This window comes from Vidua chalybeata, chromosome 1, assembly GCF_026979565.1.
Source record: "Vidua chalybeata isolate OUT-0048 chromosome 1, bVidCha1 merged haplotype, whole genome shotgun sequence".
Classification (NCBI taxonomy): domain Eukaryota; kingdom Metazoa; phylum Chordata; class Aves; order Passeriformes; family Viduidae; genus Vidua; species Vidua chalybeata.
The window spans coordinates 49889762-49909929 of record NC_071530.1 but is presented as its reverse complement, the minus strand read 5'-3'; the positions used below and the strand labels follow the sequence as shown (position 1 = coordinate 49909929).

The 20168-nt window shown below is 37.3% G+C and overlaps 1 protein-coding gene across 1 annotated transcript in view; it reads left to right on the top strand.

Moving 5' to 3' along the window:
• Window positions 1-20168, top strand: part of CNTNAP2 (contactin associated protein 2) — a 1037491-nt gene that overhangs the window by 922484 nt on the left and 94839 nt on the right. Inside the window, exon 16 of the mRNA XM_053940221.1 lies at window positions 6874-7044. Within this exon, the coding sequence (XP_053796196.1) occupies window positions 6874-7044 (171 nt within the window). The remainder of the gene's footprint in view (window positions 1-6873; window positions 7045-20168) is intronic.

The window sequence follows — 20168 nt, the reverse complement described above, 5'->3', positions numbered from 1 at the left end:
GATTATTTTTCCTGTGTGTGGTCAAACGACTTTTCTGCTATTTAGGCAACATCATGAGTAGCAGCTCTTTCTGGTTTATTTTTCTTGATTAAGATTTGGATTGAGTAAATCAGGACACTACCAGCTTAATTTTAAACTAAGTAGCAATTTACATGCTTCTTTTCAAATTATATTCTGCTATTGATAAAGTGTTAACCCACAACCCAAGAAATAAATTATTGCTATCTCTAGTTAGTCTTTGGGTATAGTAGGGAGTATTCAAGGCCACAGACTTGCCAGGCTTGGACTATCTTGAGCCCTCCCTAAACTTTGTTTAGATGAAACAACATTTTTTTTCTAATGGCAGGAGTACTATACCTAGTTTGTTTTACCTTTGCTTATCTTCTTATGGTACAAGCACATTTTATGTAGATAATAGTAAAAAGTAGTTACTTTGTGCAGAATGAGATATTGATGACTAACGTAATCACAGAATCATCAAGGTTGGAAGAGGTCTTCGAGACCATCTAGTCCAACTGTCAACCCAGCACCACCATAATTGCTTGAATCATCTAAATCATATCCCCAAGTGCTTCATGCAGACACCTTTTGTAAGAGCCAGTCTTATCTCCCCTGGCAAAACGTAATGCCATTTCCTCTCACTCTTTTACCTAAGACATGGCAGAAGAGACTGACCCCTACTCCACAATAACTTCCTTCAGGCAGTCTCTCCTAAGCCTCCTTTCTCCAGGCTAAACAACCCCACTTCCTGCAGCTGCTCTTCATAAGACGTTTTCTAGACTCTTCCCCACCCTCTTTGGATATGCTCCTTAATGTCCTTTTTGAAGTGAATGACACAGAACTGGACACGGTGCTCAAGGTGCAACCTCACCAGTGATGAGTACAGCGGGACAATCTCTTTCCTACTCCTACTGGCCACACTATTCTTAATACAGGCCAAGATGCCCTGGTCACCTAAGCACACTGCTGGCTCATGTATCCATCTGGCTGTCAATCCCCAATCCCTTTCTCCTGAGCAGCTTTCTAGCCTGTGGCAGTGCATGGGGTTGTTGAGGCCCAGGCCCAGGACCAATAAGGATAATGGCAGTGGGCAGAGAAATGCACAACTGGCATATATTCACCAGTCCTGAAAACTGGGAACCTGGGATTCTGGGCAAAGAGGTACAAGCACAAGACTATATAAGATGGGACACTGACTGATACAGACTTACCAACAAGCAAATAAATTCAGGACTGGAGCTGGTCAAAACTGATTCTAGGGGTACCGAAGAAATCAAAGATATGCAAAAATTACCATACATAGTAAATTATATATGCATTAAATATAGTAAATGTAGTAGAGTAAAATGTAGTAGATGTGTCATGGAGCTGCAGACCAGAGAAAAACAAAGGTTTAAAAGCATGTTAGCACAATGAAAAATGACACAAAGCAGATATTTCAGTCGGGAAGAAGCCACTGGCACTGTAGTCCTCCAAGCAAAGGAGAGAATGCCATCCTTGCCATCCTTGCTCTCCTCTCCCCCAGCACACACCACACTCCAGCTCAGACTGAAGCTGTGATCTCAGCTCCCCTAAGATTAGCGCTGATGACAGAAAAGTACCTGCCCTGCTTTGAGGTCATGGTTACATCTTTCACAATGATGTACGACTCAGTGCAAGAAACACTGTCAATTTTCTTTGACTTTTCAAATAGAAAGTCCAACAGCAAATTTGGTTTTCATTACAGCCAGTTCCACTCTGAAATGAATCTGTAGACTTGAGTCTAAGGTGTGATTGTTGCTGTACTGATATCCAAACTGCTCTGTGTACATGCATAAGTTCCTATCTCAGAATGGAAAAAGAAGAAAGGAAAAAAAAACACCAACTTGGTTTGTTGAGCGTAATTGTATGGATAATCTCAATCCATTACTTTATGCCACAGAACAGTTTTCCATTCACACATCCATCTCCTCTGAAATAGAAGACTATTCTTACATTTTATTCACATAATGGTTTTGATAGAAAATCTGTTTTGCTGCAGATGAGGGCCCTGGAGGTTTTTGGTCTATTGTAATACATAAGAGCTGCCTGACACTGCAGCATTCATTCTCTAGTGCGATCGCCTAGCAGGGCTAAAAGCACTGATGTCTTTTACAGTTCTGGTATTGCCATTATCCATTTCAATGGGGTTTAAATGTAAAAGTGAAATTGATGGTGTTAAAGCATGAATTTCAATCATGCTAAGAAAGAAGATATTGATGGGACCCAGCAAGGGAGCTCTGAACAAAAATATTGCAAGGAAGTAGCTGAAAGGCTGATTACTATAAGGCCAGTGATTCTATGTTTTCAAGTTACAGAGCTGCCACACGTTAAAAGATGCCTGTTCATGTTGCATAACTCAGGACAAAGTGTGTTTGCCCCCTCCGTGTTATGGGTCTCCTTCCTTCTCACTGAGATCGGACTTCATGGGAAAAATCTTCAAGTCTTAGTTCAGCTTTTTATCTGAGATTTAAGACGTCCCTTTTCATTAACTTTTGTAGTAGGGCTGGTTTCTTGTGGCTGCAGACTATTGCTGCTCTTGTAAAAATTATACCTTTGCAATTATAGTGCAGCCGCCTGTCTGAGGCTGAGTATTTTTGGAGCAGTAGAAGAGACACTTTTGTATCATAGAAATTACAAAGAACACCCTAACTCAGGGTTAGGAAACTAATGAGAAAGCAGTAAGAGTGTTTTGCAGGGGCTTAACGAGGTGTATTTTAATTTTCACAGCAGAGAAGCAGAGCTGTGAGCAACCTTGACACAAATTGAAACAGAATCACAAAGTATTACTTGGTGCATTGAAGCACGTCTCTCTCAGCTGCAGCTCTGATTCCTCCTTGGATCCCGGCAAATATCCATGGCAGTTTCCTCTGGCACTGTGGTCAGCAATTCCCTTTCCTGCCTCTGCATGCCTTGTGTCCTAAGGCTTACTGCCATCACCAAGAAACATGCAATTTTATGAAAAAACACAGCCATGTCTTGGGGGAATCTCCACATTTATCTTGACTTTCAAACAACTGAAAAGGCTTGATTGATTTGTATTTGTGCTTCCATGACAGCAACATGCTCTGTACCTGTTTAATTGGCTTAAATCAAATTTAAACACTGAGTGAGTTTAAAAGAACAGAACTGCACAAGAGAGCTGTGATCTTCATTACAAAATTATAGTTAAGGATTAAAGAAGAAAGTGAAATTATAATGTTGTATTTCAGATAATACAAAAAAAAATCATCCTTGGACTCTGGTATTTTTATAAATTAAAAACTTATAATTTATAGTGTTCTTTCTAAATAAACTCCCTTTCCCACCTTCTGTCTGCTGCCATACCTCTACTCTGTGGTTTAAGTTCCAGTCCCTGTTTTCTCCATCTACAACTTGTCAGCCTAAAGTGGGAGAAAAATGCCTGTAGGATCAATATGTTCAAACCACTTGAGGAAAGAATTGTGACAATGTACCAAAGAAAGTTTGAGGCATAGTGACTGATAAAAGTTCCTAGCAAGAAACTGTAATAATGTGTGTAAAGTGGGTTTTTATACAGTATTTCCTTAGGGAGGCCATTTCTTCTGAAAAGATATCATTTTATTATAAAAATCATTGTTTATGTTTGGCAAAACATTTCTATTGTACTCTTAATAAAAATACTTTTTCCCCTTAAAGTGATTTGAGATGAATGTATACTAGAATGCAAAAATATGATTTTATCTTTATAGGCATTTCTTATTAAGAGTTTTTGAAAATATCTCTCTCAAGGTACAGATTCTCCAATTCTGTCTGCATTGTTTGTATTTATCCTCTCACCAATAACATCTGCAGACAAGGTTTTCTTCCAAGTCAAAACGTAGCATTTTGAATTAAATGTAAAATCCTTAGTGATGGAGATCTTCACCAGGCTGGATGTAGCCCTAAATAAAAATGGATTCATATTGTTTCAATAAGAAGGTGATGAAGGTTCCATCTGAACCACCTGCCTATCTGGCCCTGCAGTGGCACTCAGAAGCAGCGGTCCTTCTTGCAAGTGTGCTGTGGTAAAGATGTGAAATCTTTGCCATAAGGCTGGACCCTGCTGGATAAATCCACAAACAATACCAATCCTAAAAACTCTGGAATGTCCGACTGGTCACATACAACTGAAAACTGCTGTCCTGTAAAGACAAACCAGCACTTGGGTTATGCGCTCTCATAGTTAAGGATTTAACCCACAATGTCCCAGCATTGCAGACTAAGTTTATGTCAAATTGCATTTAATGGTTTCAAGTTTGCAAGATAATTAGAAATATGTAAATACAATACTGCAAAATATATAGCTGTTTCATATAGCAGGTCCTACTCTTTTTTAGTTTATTGAAATATTAATTATAATAATATTGGTCTCTTTTGGTGAAGTGAGGTGGCTGGGACACCTTTCTCGCTGAAGAGAGATTTGTCTCCAGTAGTACTTGAATTTTATAGCTCTCACATTCACAGCAATTTTACTTGTTGTGTGTTCTTCATATTTTAGGCTAACAAATTTGGTAATATTCAAGGAATGTAAAGCTAGGGATCTAAAATACTTATTTAAGTTACAAAGACATGAAAGCATTTCTACAAGGTTATTCAGGGCAGCTAAATTAGCTCCTGAACAGAGATTGTATTAATATATTCCTGGCTTTTTGTCTGAGTCCCACTTATGTCATGTGAGTTTATTCAGCAAGTAATATCTTTTTGAGGGTCTGCCAGCAGCTAGCATATCTGTAGGCCCCAGGAAAATAAAATAGAGATATCGAGGTACATCTGCAAATGGAAGAGCATATACAAAGTCCATCTGGATCCTGTATTTTCAGATTATTGACAAAGCATTCATGCATCTAGACCATAAGCATCCCTAATATTGAGAGAGCACTTTGAAAAGTGAGAGAGAAAGAGACCTGAGACCAAGAATGAAAATAAAATTCAATACCTTTTTTATCTGTGCTGCTTTAGCACTAGGTATATTTTCAGAGAAAAACTTTGCAAATAATGAGCATTTTTTGCCCATGCAGGCTTATCATATGAAGATTATTGACATTTCTATAGAAATCATTAGTGGCATTCAATATGGAAATTACTGATTTGTATAAGGAGACTAAATAGTAATACATGTTGAAAACTAGCTGATCTAGCCTAACTGGTTAATTTACAAACCCATACCTGTTTCATGAATGCCTATTTCTTCCCATTTTCACTGCTCAAATGTGTGTTTACACATATGCACACACAAAATCTCAGTTAAAACTTTCCTCCTGGGATGCATTAAACTAAATGGAAAATGGCTTCTTTTTCCAAATACACTAAATCCTTCAGAGGCAGAATTTTAATGGAGGGTATGGAATAGTACTATGGAAATCAATAATATGCTTTTATTTATCCCTAAAAATCTGCTAATTCATATGTTCAATTTAAAATTTAATAGAGATTAATAATTACTCAAATAATAAAACTTCTGAAATGGGTGTAGGCCAGTAGAGTAATATATCATCACAGCTGATCTTGTGAAGCTTCAGCCATCCTCATTCATATTCATCCAGTGCTAAACAGACAAATTATATCATTATCACCTACTTCAGTAATCAACAATGGAAAACCAACATCTGGGACTTTGGACTGGCATGGAAAATAGTAGTATTGTGTCTATTTGCTGGAATACTAAGGACTCAGCTGTGATGACATCATGAGTGATATTCTAATAAATTTCTGAAGCTGGATATATAAGCATTCTGATGAAACTAGAATGAGCTGTTTCAGTCTCTCATTGGCTTACTGTATCACCTCTATCATCATCATAGAATCATTATAACATGGCCTGGGTCAGAAGAGACCTTAAAGATTGTCTTGTTCCAGCATCCGTGCTGAGGACAGGGACACTTTCCGCTAGACCAGGTTGCTCAGAATCCTATTCAGCCTTGCCTTGAACACTTCCAGGGATGGGGCATCCACAGTTTCTCTGGACAACCTGTTCCAGTGCCTCACCATCATCACAGCAAAGAATTTCTTTCTAATATCTAATCTAAACTTACTGGCAATCAGTTTGAAGGCATTCCCTCTTCTCCTATTACTTTGTGCCCTTGTAAGAAGTCCCTCTCCATCTTTCTTGTACCTCCCTTCAGGTAGTGGAAGGCAGCAGTTAGGTCACCCCAAAGCCTTCTCTTATGAATCTTACGATCTTCTTATTAAGAGAATCTTACCTGCTCTTATATCTTATGACCTTTTTTTTTTTCATTGTAATGCTACTTTGCACTGAATTTGACTGTTGTTCTAGCTAAAGTACAGTAATGGATGTTATTAATTATTATATTTGTCCAGTGGGAATGCACTAGGGGACTATTAAGTTCATATGTTAATTGTGTCTGTATTGATTAGCTTCATTTACTGGATTTTTCCTGTGATTTAAATTAATAGGCTTCTAATAGACATGGCTACACTTTCAGGAGGGGGTATAGATGTGTAGAATAATTTTGAAGACAAGTAAGTCACACATGCAGCAATATATGAAAGCAAAGCAAGTTCCTGAAGTGAGGCAGACACCAAATTAGTGTTTTGCCCCTCTGTCTGATATCCCATGATAGTCTTACTATAATAAAATATAGTAACAACATTTGAGTATGACTGGACATGATAAATTAAGAGCTTGAAAATAAATTTACCATTAACATGTTCTGTCTTCTGAAACCTGACACACCATGCCCAGAAATACAAAATGGAGGTAGCAACAATCAAGGTGCTTGGGGTTCTTTCTTCAGCACAGACAGCACTGTAGCATAGATGAACTTTAAAATCTCCAACTTTTCCAACAGCTTTAAGGGACCACTGAAACATGTCTTTCCTGTCTATCCTCTGCAGGGAATTACTGGAATGCAGCTTCTTTCGTTACTTCATCATCTTACCTCCACTTCTCCACCTTCCAAGGGGAAACCAGTGCAGACATCTCTTTCTACTTCAAAACATCAGCCTCAGATGGGGTGTTTCTTGAGAATCTGGGGAACACGGACTTCATCAAACTGGAGCTGAAATGTAAGTATAAGTTTCCTATTCATGTTCTCAGCAGTTGAAGTATTATGTTGAATAGTAGCTTTTTAAAAATGTGTACTGTTTAGTAAAATGTGCAAGCTGTCTAAATCCTGCAAAAACTTCCAAATCAAGCTGCTTGACATATTTTTAAGTTGCCTTTTGTGAAAGGAGTGCTTGAAGTATATTTGAATTGTTCATTGAGGGGAAAATACAAAGACAAATAAAACTGGTAACATCAATTACAATAATGACACTGACCTGAAAAGGGTTTTGAAAACTGCATGTCAGAATTATTTCTTAAAAATTTATGTCTTTGACTCTGTATGCTTTTCTATTTTATTTCATGGTTGCTTTGGAAACAGGGGAAAGAAGGAAAAAAGAGGCACCATCCTAATCAGCACTGCAAGGAGCCAAAGAGCTGAAAACTTGCATATGATATTTAAAAGCCATAAAATATCTCATAAAAATAAATCTTTATCAGCATTATCTGTTAACAAAATCGCTGATCTGAAAAAGAGGGTATAATGACACCAAGAGGCAAGTCAAATTTATTATTCAAACCATTTTTAGTGGCCCAGGGGCAAACTTTCTAAGGAAGATGCTGAAATCCTCAGCTGTGCCTGAACTCTGCTTAGTGGAGTTGAAGCAGTTGAATTAGGGGGAAACATGTTTTATGTCTCCTTTGTTCTCCCCTGACCCTGCCATAAATGGGATCAGGGAAGAGGCCCTCTGTGCTATGTGTGGTTGTTATTACAGCCTCTAGCAGCCCGTCACAGCCTCCCTGCACTCCAGCACTGGGGCACTGGGAAAAGCATATGTGCTTCTTTTCACTGCAGGAGCTGCTCATGGATGCCAAGGACCCAGATCTAAATGTTGATACACAAAAGTCAGTGAGTCATTAATGTTGAAAGAGAAGCAGAAGAATAATATGTATTTTTATGCAGATTCAATGTGATTTACATACACACATCTAATTTGAAAACAAAGAGCCATTTTCAACACTTCCCAAAGTTTAAACACACAAATCAGAATGTAGAAATTTAGAAACCACTAAGAGGCTCCTTTAAAATGCATTTAAATTTTTCCCTCCAAGTAAGAATAAAATGCCAAGTTCCATTTGGATGACTTTTTTTCCTTTCTACAACAAATTTAGTTCACATTGCTTAATCCAATTTCTCTAATCTGCAACTTCAGTGAATCAAAATTGCTCCTATTGAGTCACAGGGAATAGTCTTATTTGCTTTACCAAGGGGAAAAGCCTTTTAATAATAAAGTGGCAGCTATTTTTAATTTTCCTTTGAATTTAAGTAGTACTTACAGTCAGCTGAGGTGGGCATCTTCAGAGCTTCTTGCTCTTCTACTTTATGGAAGATGCTCTCAGCCATTTCAATCAGACCAGCCATGTTGTTGGTCACTTAACTCAAAAGTAACACTATCATTGTGTAAAGGTGACTTGACAGCAACTAAAATTCTTTTGAGTTCAGCTCAGGGTAAATAATAATCATCCTACAGTGGCTGGCTGAATAGATGTACCAGTTCAAGAAAGTGGCAGTGTGCTCAGAGCATCATTATACAGGACTTCAATTTTAAACCTTTTTAAACCTATGCTTGAGATCCGCTGATTTTGCTGAGACCTGGCATATGCATAAATTTAACTTCTGCTTCATGTCCCTGAATCTAAGATTCAGATTATAAATTCTTGATGGAAGAATTTGAAATATCATCTGTAAGAAAAGATTAAAAACTACTGTAAGAACTATGTAGACTGTATTTGCTAAATAATACAAAGCAGTTCATTTGATATAGTTGCATTTACTCTACCCTTTTTCTCTGGAAATTATTGCTTGACATTTTCAGAGCCCCAGGAAAAGGCCTTCCTGTGACTTAAGTGTTCTACAGGTCACAAATGAAAAAGTGGATTCAGTAATAAAAAGAAACTCACCCTCTCTCCTGAATTACACATTTATTAATGAATGTTTGTTTTACGTATTTTGGGGGGGTTTTGTTCTAGTCTGCACTTACGGTTTTCTGTAATTCATTTAAATGAAGAGGAATGTTTCAGAATTTCGAAGTACCTTACATGGCTTTACAGTAGACTCTGCTGCTTCTTAAGCCTGTTTCCTTTTTATAGAAGTCCTGTAAAATTAATATGTGAATTTGTTCCTAAACAGGAATATAAATTTATGTCAGTAAGGTAATTACAGAATTATCCCCAAACTCTGAAGAAGTTTTCCTTTGGCAAGCTGCTTTTTAGCTACCTATCACATTCTCTAATAGAACAGCTATTTTGTATTAAAGGCTTTTTACATAAAATTACCATCTTTTTACATAAAAAGACCATCACCACATATTTACTGAAAGCTGTTGTGCTTCACCCAGAGGATTGGTTTTGTCTGTTCATTGCCTTCTCATACAGGTACAGTTCTCACTGGAGAAGGATGTCTTCCTACAAAACCTGTTCTCAATTTCTTTACTTTTTACCATTATAAAAGGAAAGTGTTAAAATCAGCATCCTGCATGTACAAATTCTATTTTCTTTTTCCCTTATGTGTAAAATAGCTGTGTGTACCTGTGATACATGGTTAATGATGCATAAGCTGAGCTCTATAGACCAGAAACCAAAAGGTTCTACAGTATCCAGTATTTTAATCAGCTTGCTGCACTTGGTGAATGCATTAGGGAAACAAATCATTCAGTCTATTAAAATTCTTAGCTTCAAGTCTTTGGAAAGGAGTTTGCATGTTTTATTCTGAGCACAAAAGTGGTTACTAGGAACACTCATTAAATAATTTTACTGCATGCTGTCTTTGAGTCTAATAATTCTTGAATCTTATATTGTCTTAGGGTCTAATAATTGCACAGATTTTCTAACTCTCCTGATTTATGTGAAAAAGAGGTGACATTTACAGTATCTTGAAGAGTGACTTCATTTGCCTTCAGCAAAACCTCAGATTGCCATCTCTGAGAAGGAGGAATAGAGAAAGGAAGGGAAGACCATGTTTTTTTAATTTCATAAATAGCTTTTGCAAACAGCTGACAAGGAATGGGGTCAAGAAAAAAACAGGGATAAAATGGTACTATGAATTCCATTTATCAAGCAATTCCTCTGTCAGGCTTGTAGTTGTCGCCATGCATGGAACAGTTGACAGAGATGTAGGATTACCTGAAGCCTCAATTTTTACATACACCATTAAATCTACAGAACTCCATTGTTTTCATAGCTGGCTGGTCAGTTGACAATGGCTAGGATTGCTTAGAAAGGTGGTGGATGAATAAGGTATTAATTTTTCTGTAAGGCAGGGCTTCTAACTCTGGTCAAAATTTCCAGATAATTTTAAAATTAAAACTGGTTTTTAGAGTGAGAAAGAAAGGATGCATTCTCTTTTAAAATGTATTCTCTTTTTTTTTTACTATGTATTTTGTACCTTTATGAAATATGGACTGAAGATTTTAGAGTTATGACTATGAAAATGTAACTATTTCATACCTGAGATGCTTGTCAAATAGATCACATTTGAATTTTCTGTTTGTGAGATATCCCAAGTTTTGGAAAAGATTTGCTCCTGAAAGCAAATTTTGAAGGGGGCATATTTGTGGTAATTTGGGAAGAAGCATCTACCATCACCGTTTCCAGAAAACTCTCTCAATGACACTGTCATATAATTCTAATGAAAGAGATATTCTACTCACTTCTGTAGCTCTTCTCATCCCAGCACCTCCAAGCAATCCACAAACATTAATGAATTGTGTCTCACTGTTACTATTCTGAAGTAAACAGCAAGTCACTTTTGCAACAGAACAAAATGAGGCTTAGAGATGAAGCTCAGCTTGTATTTGGTTCTGGCATTAACATGTAAAAGAGGAAAGATCTTTCTTATTAATTTTTGTAAAAAGCTGAGAACATTTATAACCACTGAATTCAGGGATGTCGCTTGGCCGACAACCCTTAAAAGTGCCCTAAAAGTCTCCCCAGGGAGTGATCGCTGAACTTGGCAGCTTTGAAAGGGATCATATGGAGTAGCTTGCTAATGAGAGCAGTGGCACAGCTGCAGGATGGGTGTACTTGCTCTGTGTGCAGGGGATGCTCACAGCACCTGACATTTGCTCATGGAAGGTCCCATGCTGCTTTTGGTGCTCAGCTGTTTGTACACTACTTAGTTGAGACATAAGTAATTCCTCCAAAATCAGACAAGATGCAGTGACAGACTAGGGAGCATGATTCCCATGGCTGTTTGGTTCTGCCCACTCAGTGTTCATTCCTCCAGGCTGAATGCGCTAACACATGACTGATTAATATATTTTCTTGCAAATTTTAATAATTCCATCATGTCTTTCTCCAGAGGCATCCTAAAATGCAATTCTATCATATCAATGAGTTTTCCACATGATTCTCAAAGTCCCATATGTTAAAATAAATGCAACTTATGTTTTCCACCACTTGGTTTTTCACCTCAGTAGGGAAACGGGTGTGACCTTCATTGTTTCTTTTAATTGAGTTATTATTTTGTTTTCTTAGCAGAAGGTCACTTTTCTATAAAACACCCCCCGAGGAAAGCATGTTGCATTAGCCACATGTCAAAGAATGCATAGGACACTGAGGAATCTCTCCATCCCAGAGGCCCACAAGAAGTTATTAAATTAAGTGGAAAAACATTACATTTCTCCTGGGAAATTTATGATCCGAACATTTTTACAACAGTACTTGCAAACTGTTGTTCTATTCCAGGACAATATGAAAGTTTCAAACAAACAAAAAGAAAACCTGGTGTGAAGAACTGCAAGCACCATTCGTTGAAAGACAAGATTCTGTTTCAGATGAGGCAGGTGATGCAGAAATTCCTGATATTCAAACAAACCAATTTATGACTCATCTGAGAAGACCCATTCCACCTCTATTTTGTTCCAAATTAGCAGATGGGGATAGGTGCCCAGTCTGGCATGTGGGAGCCAGCCAAAGGCAGCAAATTAACAATCCAGCTGAGGAACAGGCTAAAACTGAACAGTGGAAAATTTTAGTCACAGGGCTGTGGGGAAATTAAGGCCACCTTCTTTAACTGACTTGGACTATGGCAGACTATAGTTACAGGTTGCTTTACTTTGGTGTACTTTGTGAAAATGGCATTCATGACTCTTCACCATACAGTGTATTCCCCTCAGCATTACCCCTTTACCCCTTTCCTTTCAAGGGTGATTGGACACCTTTCTCATTGCCATAAATGCCACTATAAAAGTGATTTTATGTGCAGTGTCTTATAAATTAGTTACAGCTCACACAAAGTTCAAGGTGGGAACTGGTTGACACATGCTATTCAGAGCACAGTTGTTCCTGACTTTGCTTTGCATTAAAAACATGAAATACATGGCAAACCATTGCTGGCGCTACCACTCAGTAGCTCATCTCAGGTCTTTGTCCTTATTTCCAGTCTACTTCTTGTTATGTTGACATTGCAGAGGCTTTGTTACCTTCTTCATGTGTGCTAATCATTTTTATACAGAAAGTAAATACTTGCTATGCCAGATGCTATAGGCTTATGACAGAAACAAACCTTCTGGGTCCTTAATTTTAGACCTTCACAGTCACAGACAGCCAAAATGCATAACCTGTGTCTAGTTTCCTAAATTTATGCAACTCTCTATTGAAAATAGTTTGAATCTTTGCCAGCTGGACAACTGTTTCAGACATCTTTGTTTTCTAAAAGTCTTCTAATTCCTAAGTTTGGTTTGCATCTTTTCTTTCCAGCCTTGCATTCTTGTTTCAGTATTGTTCTTTGGCTGAACTAATTGTTTTCACTTCCCAGCATTTACTCTCCTCTTGTATGCTTGTGGTGCAATCATATTTTCTCTCAGCTTTTAATTGCTGTGTTAAACAAGACAAACTCATATAATCTGTTCTCATAACATATTTTGTCTTGTTCTATTCTCTGGTTAAGTTAATATGGTTCTCCCTACTCACTGCACTTTGAATTCTTTCTTAAATACAGGTAATCCAAACTATCGACATTAATTCTGATAATAGTTTATCAGTGTCCTCTACAATGACATTAATTATTGTGCTGCCCATTTGTCCTAGAAATTTTTGGCTGATTATACTGGGATACTGTTTGTTATGTATTATTTTTTGACCTCTCCATCCTTGTGTTACTTGCAAAAAAAAAAAAAAAAAAAAAAAGACATATGCTGACTTCTTGTGCAAAGGTATTTATTATAATTCCAAATACAACTTGACCCAAATTATATTAGAGGTCCTCTAATTTTCTGATGACCTATACTTCATCCATCTCATCAACAATCTCTGCAATTCTGTTTTCCATCACTGCTCTTTTTGGAAAAAAATCAAATATGCTAAATCTATAACAATTCTCTTCTTCCAAAAATCAGAGGGTTTTTTTAATCAAAGAAGGATATCCATTGTATTGACTTTGGTAAACTCATTATATGCTTTCATATTGTTTGTGTCTGCCTCACGGTAGGCAATGATATCTATTTCACTTGCTGATTTTATGGGCAGTTTTACCTTGATCTACTGCAGGGTAAAATCTTGTCACTAAGTCACTGAAGATATGGTAATTCCATTAGTTTACAAATTCTTTGTAATTACCTGTAATTTGAAGTAAAAAGTCACCAGAAAACTCTCATTATTTTATACCCTGATGCAGGCTGATGTGTACCAAAGCCAATCACAAACATCTCAGCTCCCCCATGTCTAGAATACATCAGTTATGAGAGCATCCAGACAGTTCCTCCTGCAATTTCCACCTGGTGTTCTCCTCTTGGGATAAACCTCTTTGTTCATCAGAGAGAGCAAAAAGGAGGGGTGGGGGAAGGTGCACATGAAGACATGACTGTCTTTTGTCACTGTCACTCTTACTTTTAATCCCAGTCACCAACATCATGCCATAACTTGAAATGCTGTGAGTGAGGAAATCTGAAAGGGTCCAACCAAGATTCATTTTTTTCCTGAGGCTATGTGGCCTGAATCCTGTGGGTCTTCTGGGCCTAAATTATTTAGATATTTTTGAGAATCATTCTTCTAAGTGGATAAATAGAATCTTGGTACTCAGAAAACTACTTTTTTTTCTTTAAGTTGAACTTTTTAGATAAGGTGTTAGCAATTGTTCTGTTAGCCTATTGAAAGTCTAAATTAGTCTTTATTGGTTTTATCAAGGCAATTCAGTTCTAAAGTAGAAAAAGGTTTTCTGTGACTAGAAGATTAGATATAATAAAAGTGGAGGTGTTTTTAATAATAATACAGTGGTATCCATGGTGCTTAAAATATTTATGCAGATGGTTAATTCAAATTATGTCAACAGACTAATTCAAGTAAATATAATTATTTCCTCCCTGGGTGTTTGTAGATAGATGCTAGATGTTCATATAGAGTTCTGGCCACAGATTTTCCTAACACTTTGCAGCATTTCATTATGGTTTAAAAGGTAGTTAAAAAAAAATCAGTTTAAATCATAATGGAAATTAATTCATTGTTAAATCATGTTCCATTCGGGTTCTGCCTTTCTATCTTGCCTTGCTACAGTTGTTCTGTATTTCTGCTCACAACTTTTTGTTTAGAGACTTTGCAGACATATATTTTCTTACATTTTAAAAGGAAAGAAAAACTTAATGTAAAATTTTATTAAAAAGTTAATAAAATGGTAATCTATTTTTTAAGAGCATGAAGGTATTTACTACGACAAGGCTACCATAACACTACCTTGCATAATTTATACTTTTTATACTCTCTTGATTCAAATGTCTTGACTTTGTTTTTTAAATAGAGCTTTTTGTCTGAATCATGCACTGCAGACACCTCTCCACTCGTACGAAATCTTAGAAACAAATCTGTTATAAATACATAAATCCTCTCACTCACCCTTTTATGTTTTCCACTGCTACAGCAGGAAACAGAAACAGGTCTCCTGTTTGCTTTACATTTCCTGAGACTCATGTATACTCCAGCAAAATAGTTCACAAAAGGTGGCTAAACCAGGCAGCTCCCTCACTCACATACTACATCAAGTATTCTACCTCTAATTACCATTAAGTCTGAGAACATATTTTTTATCTGCAACAGATCAGCTCTGTTTCCCACTCTTGTACCACTCCATGATACTTCTGGTTTGTATTTTTAGTAGATACTTCTTCCTGCCACAGGATTAAAAGCAAACAGTACCAAAGATATCTTCTTCCATTTTGGGAAATCTACCCTGGATTTTGGAAATTATAAGTTATTGCAAGTGTATTTTCCAGAGCAGAAAATCTTTGACTCAAACTTTTGATAAAAGTTTGAGTTAGCTGGGACATAATTAACTGGGTCCATCTACCCCACTCTCTCACAAACACCCATTTCATATACAGAGTTACTACACTAAAAGCAAAATTGAGTCATATTTTTGGATGGCCTTTTTTATTGTGGTAGTAAAGTGCATAGTGCAATGGGGTTCTTACCCTGATGGTGACCCTGGACAGCCACAGAGAAATAAATAGCTGTGAAAAAATTGCTTATAAAAGTGGCACTACAAATGGAACAACCTTAAACAGCCAGGCAGAAACATCAATAAATTCATAACATCATGAGACCCTGCTGTGATGCAAAAGTTTTTCAGTAGCTACCACCAAGGTACCTAAACACCTTTACAAGTCTTAGCCACAGTCCACAGCAGAACCTACAGCTAATAAACAAATTGCAGAGTAAGGAAAGCACCACAGAAGAGGAAGAAAAGGACACAGGGAATATGCTTTCATAAGAGCACATCACAGAAAAGTGACAGTCTGGATGTCTAGTTTTCAAACCTGCTCCAGGCTCTTACCACTTTAAGTATGATGCACAATTTACAGTTTTGACTGATTTTTATTACATTGAAATGTGACATATTTGAGAGAGGCATCAATATCCTTGTGTCTGTTTGTAAGCACTTAAACACATTGCTCAGCAGCTTCAGAACTGTGCTAAATTCATAACAATTTTTCATAGAAAAATAAGCCGCTCTCTCTCTGCTCTAAAAACCTCTCTGATGCTTTACCATGTTCAGACAAAATCTGTTTTCATGAACATTACCACCTGCTTTTATTTTGCCTTTCATCCAAAAAAAAAAAGCTATCAGTTACACAAAACCCTTTATATGCTGCATGGGAGAGCTCTGTTCTGATGTCTCTGCTTCCCCCTTGTTGTGCTGCCTTCTGTTGTATGGGAGCAATTCAGTTTCATGGTAAAGTGCTGCAGTTAAAAGGATATAATGAAGTATATTATAAGCCACTACAGACAGGAGAACACACACCTCCTCCCCTTTTCCACTCAGTGCACTGACTACAGTTCCCTTTGTGTGAATCATCTGTCACAAGAGAGAACAGGAGATATTGCTGCTGTATTTTTTTTAAGCATTAGTAACTCTCATGAGATGAATCAACAGACCTTCAATGAATCACTGTTCCTGTTCCTTCCTTCTTTCCAGGCAGCTAAGTAGTTATTGGAAGAGAGCTGGCTGGATGGGAGGTAACATTTATCTGAAATTGTATTTATTGCCTTAGAATTACAGCAAGTGGGTTTTTTTCAAGTCCTGCTCTAACCATCTAATGTTTGGCTTTAAACAAGTCGTTTCACATTTCTTTTCTTCGGTTCCTTGTTTATGCAGGACTGATAATTTTTTTGTTGTTGTTGTTCTTACTGCCCATGGCTGAAAATTGCTGTATCAACTAAAATACAACCATAAAAGTTTGGAAGTTGTTTCCAAGTGCTTATCTACAAGACAACTGCAGTGCAATTAGCATAACTGAAGCAATTAATAAATAATTATAATAAATTAATTTCTTCTTAGCATATTTGGCCTTTGCATGATCTTTTATGAGAAAACTTAGTACTTCCATTAACTCAATTATTTCTGTCCCCCAGAGCAATCTAATGTACTGTGTAGGAAGACTGGTATTTATTTTTGAGTGGTTCATTGGCAGTCAAGATTATTTCAAAGTGAGATAAAATAACTTAGTTATTATCAAAATTAAATCCCTCCTTATCTTTGTCCTTACACAGATGTTTACTCATGATGAAAAAGGTGCTGTACTGAGTTCTGATGTCCCTTCATTTTGAGCTCCAGTATAGCTATGCCTTTCCAAAATATTGCAAGTTGTGTAAGTGCTTGTCTGCCAGTAGAAAGGGAACTGCTGTCTCTCTGTAAGGAGAGAGAAGCCAGGATTTTTTTTTTTTTACTACCTTGCACCTGAAGAGTTTTTGGCCAGTTTCAGGTAGCCTGTATTCAGTGTAGTACTGTACTTCTGAGTCAACTGGTATATGTTGCATATTTAAGATTAAAACCAGAGGTGAAGATAATGAGGCTCAACATGGATACAATAGGCAAAGGTTATTACAGTAGAGAGAGTCTATTCCAACATAGGCAACGAAAGAAAAAAGTTATTCAGTCAGACAGACAAATACATGAAAATCTGTTTCATCAGTCATAAAAATATGATTGAATTATAAATTATGAAAGAATTATTTTAAGATATTTGATTCCCATTAATCCAAAGATGCTTTGTTCCTGTAAACTGAAACTAGAATTTAGACTTAATACCTGTCCAGTTGTCGAAATTACTGGTCCAGCTGTAAATGTTACTAGAAAAAAGATATTAAAGTTTTGTGAAGAAAGAAGGACAATAATGCATAAAGCTCACTCCTTTTAAATATATAGCAAAACAATTTATTTGTGTGCAGTCTTGTCTTATAATGTAACAACAAAGTCAAATACATAAGAAAACAGCAGCTCTTGCTGAATCAGGTCAACATCTCTCAGTAGATCTGATTCCCTGTCCATTCTCAAAGAAATGTCACTGCTAGTTTACAGCTGCCAGATGTAGATACTGCACACAGCAGAGACTGAATCAAGTGCCTTCAGGCTGCAGACCAAATGGTGGAGAAAATGAGGATCAAAAATATGAGGATAGACACTTTAAGGGGTGCTTTTTCCTACATTCAACAAAGCGTTTTCCTTTATTTTTCATTCTGGTTTTGGTGGGTTTTTTTGGTTTTTTTTGTTTTTTTTTTTATTTTTGGCATGCAGGAAACTTTGAAAATTTCAAGATAAAAACAAACTGAAAAGGTCAAAAGCAGCTTCAGACATTCTGAAGAATGATGTATTCTTAATGAAATTGCATAGGAATTGAATAAATTCTGTTCCCCATAAATGTTTAGCAAATCTTTAGTCTTTGGGAAAAAATCCACCCTTGGATTACTATTTGTATATTTTCTAAATATTATGTTATAATTTCTTCCAAAACTTCGATGATTAAAGCCATTCAGCTATACATGTTTTCATTCCTTTATCTTTCATTTATAAGTTAATTTCCCTTCTCCTTTCTATACATGTTTATAGACTTCCTGTGACTGAAGGTAAAATGTGTTTAAAAATATTTCCTCCAGGCAGCAAGAATTTCATTGAGAGAAATCAGTAATACTGTTACAGAATGTCAGAAACCACTAATATTTAAAATTAACTTTACAGATATATCATCAAAATGTTAGTGCCAATAGCTGTACCTCTTACTGTACGTCCTTTTTTTTCAGGAAGTAGTATTTTACCAACACATATGGTAATCTCTCTTCCCACACATCTCAAGTCCCTGAACATCAGGGCAGGGACTGGGAGGAAAAGGTTTCTCTCATTGCAACTCAACTCAGCTTCATAGAGCTGTGGGATTGACAAGATGCATCCCATGGTCCTGAGAGAATTTGCTACTGTAGTTGTCAAGCTATGCTCTGTGATATTTGAAATACCATGACACTCAAGCAAAGTCTCCAGTGACTGGGAAAAGGCAAAGAGAACCCTGGGAACTACTGGTCAGACTTAACTCTCTGCCTGGTAAGATCATAGAACAGATCCTCCTGGAAGCTATGTCAAGACATATGCATGACAGGGAGGTGATTAGAGACAGCCAACATGGCTTCACCAAGAGAAAATCGTGCCTGACTAACCATCCCAATTTTCTCACGAATCTGGGAGAACATCTCATTGGGTCTCATAGACTTACGAACATTCAAGTTCCTCAGATGGTCATGAACCTGATCTCTACTTATAGTGAGAGTTGCTTTGCTCCCCCAGTCCCCATCCTGATGTCCATCCACTGGAGAGGCATGGGAAGAAAGGACATCATTGAAGACTTGAAGGAAAAAGAGGTGTTGACTACCTCAGCCTTATCCTCATCCATTGTTACAAGTGTTCCACCACTGTTTATCAGGGGTGGATGCACCTTCTTTGACCTTCCTTTTCTGGTTAACAGACCTGTGGACGCCCTTCCTGTTATTCCTTGCATCCCTTGCCAGGTTCAGCTTCACCTTGGCCTTCCTCAGCTGTATTTCATCTCTCTACTCTTCCCAGGTTTCCTGTCCTTGTTTCCACTGCCTGTGCATTTGCTTCTTTCCCTTTAATTTAACCAGCACTTCCCTACTCAGCTATGCTCATCTCTTGTTTTCCCTGCCTAATTTCTTGCTCCTGGGGATTGCCAGCTCTTGTGCTCTATGGAAGACTTCCTTAAAAATCTTCCAGCTCTGCTCTGCTCCCCTGTCCCTGAGGGCAGACTCCCTGGGAATCCTATTAAATATCTCCTTGTGGAGCTGGAAGTTTGCTTTCCTAAAGTTTGCCTGACTTTAATCCTTACCCTATCCATATATCTCAGGGCTGCAAAATCCACCTGTGCATGATCTTGATGCTTTGAGAGGCTACCTAGAACAGAGGCTAGACAGAGTTAAAGGAATAAAGTAGGTATTTATTAAAAGGTCTTCAAAGGATACACCCTGGGCAGTACAAGAGCCTGGCTGTGGCTCTACCCAAGATGGACACCGGGTCATGAGTTTTCACACTTTTATAAGTTTTGGTCCATTTACATTTTGGGGTTAATTGTCCAATTACAGCTTCAGGTTATGAAATCACATCCTCTCAGATTGCTCTCCTCAATTTTCTGTTGTTTATACTTTTTGGGCCCAAAGCTGCAAAGGTGTTCTGGGTTCTCAAACTGGAAAAGTATTGTTTTGTCCAATTAAACTGTGAAGAGAACTTGCTAACACTTTATATGAAGTTCAGAGTTATATACTAATGCAGTACAGAATCTGGAAAATATGAAAGATAAAACTTAAGGAATCAGTCCCT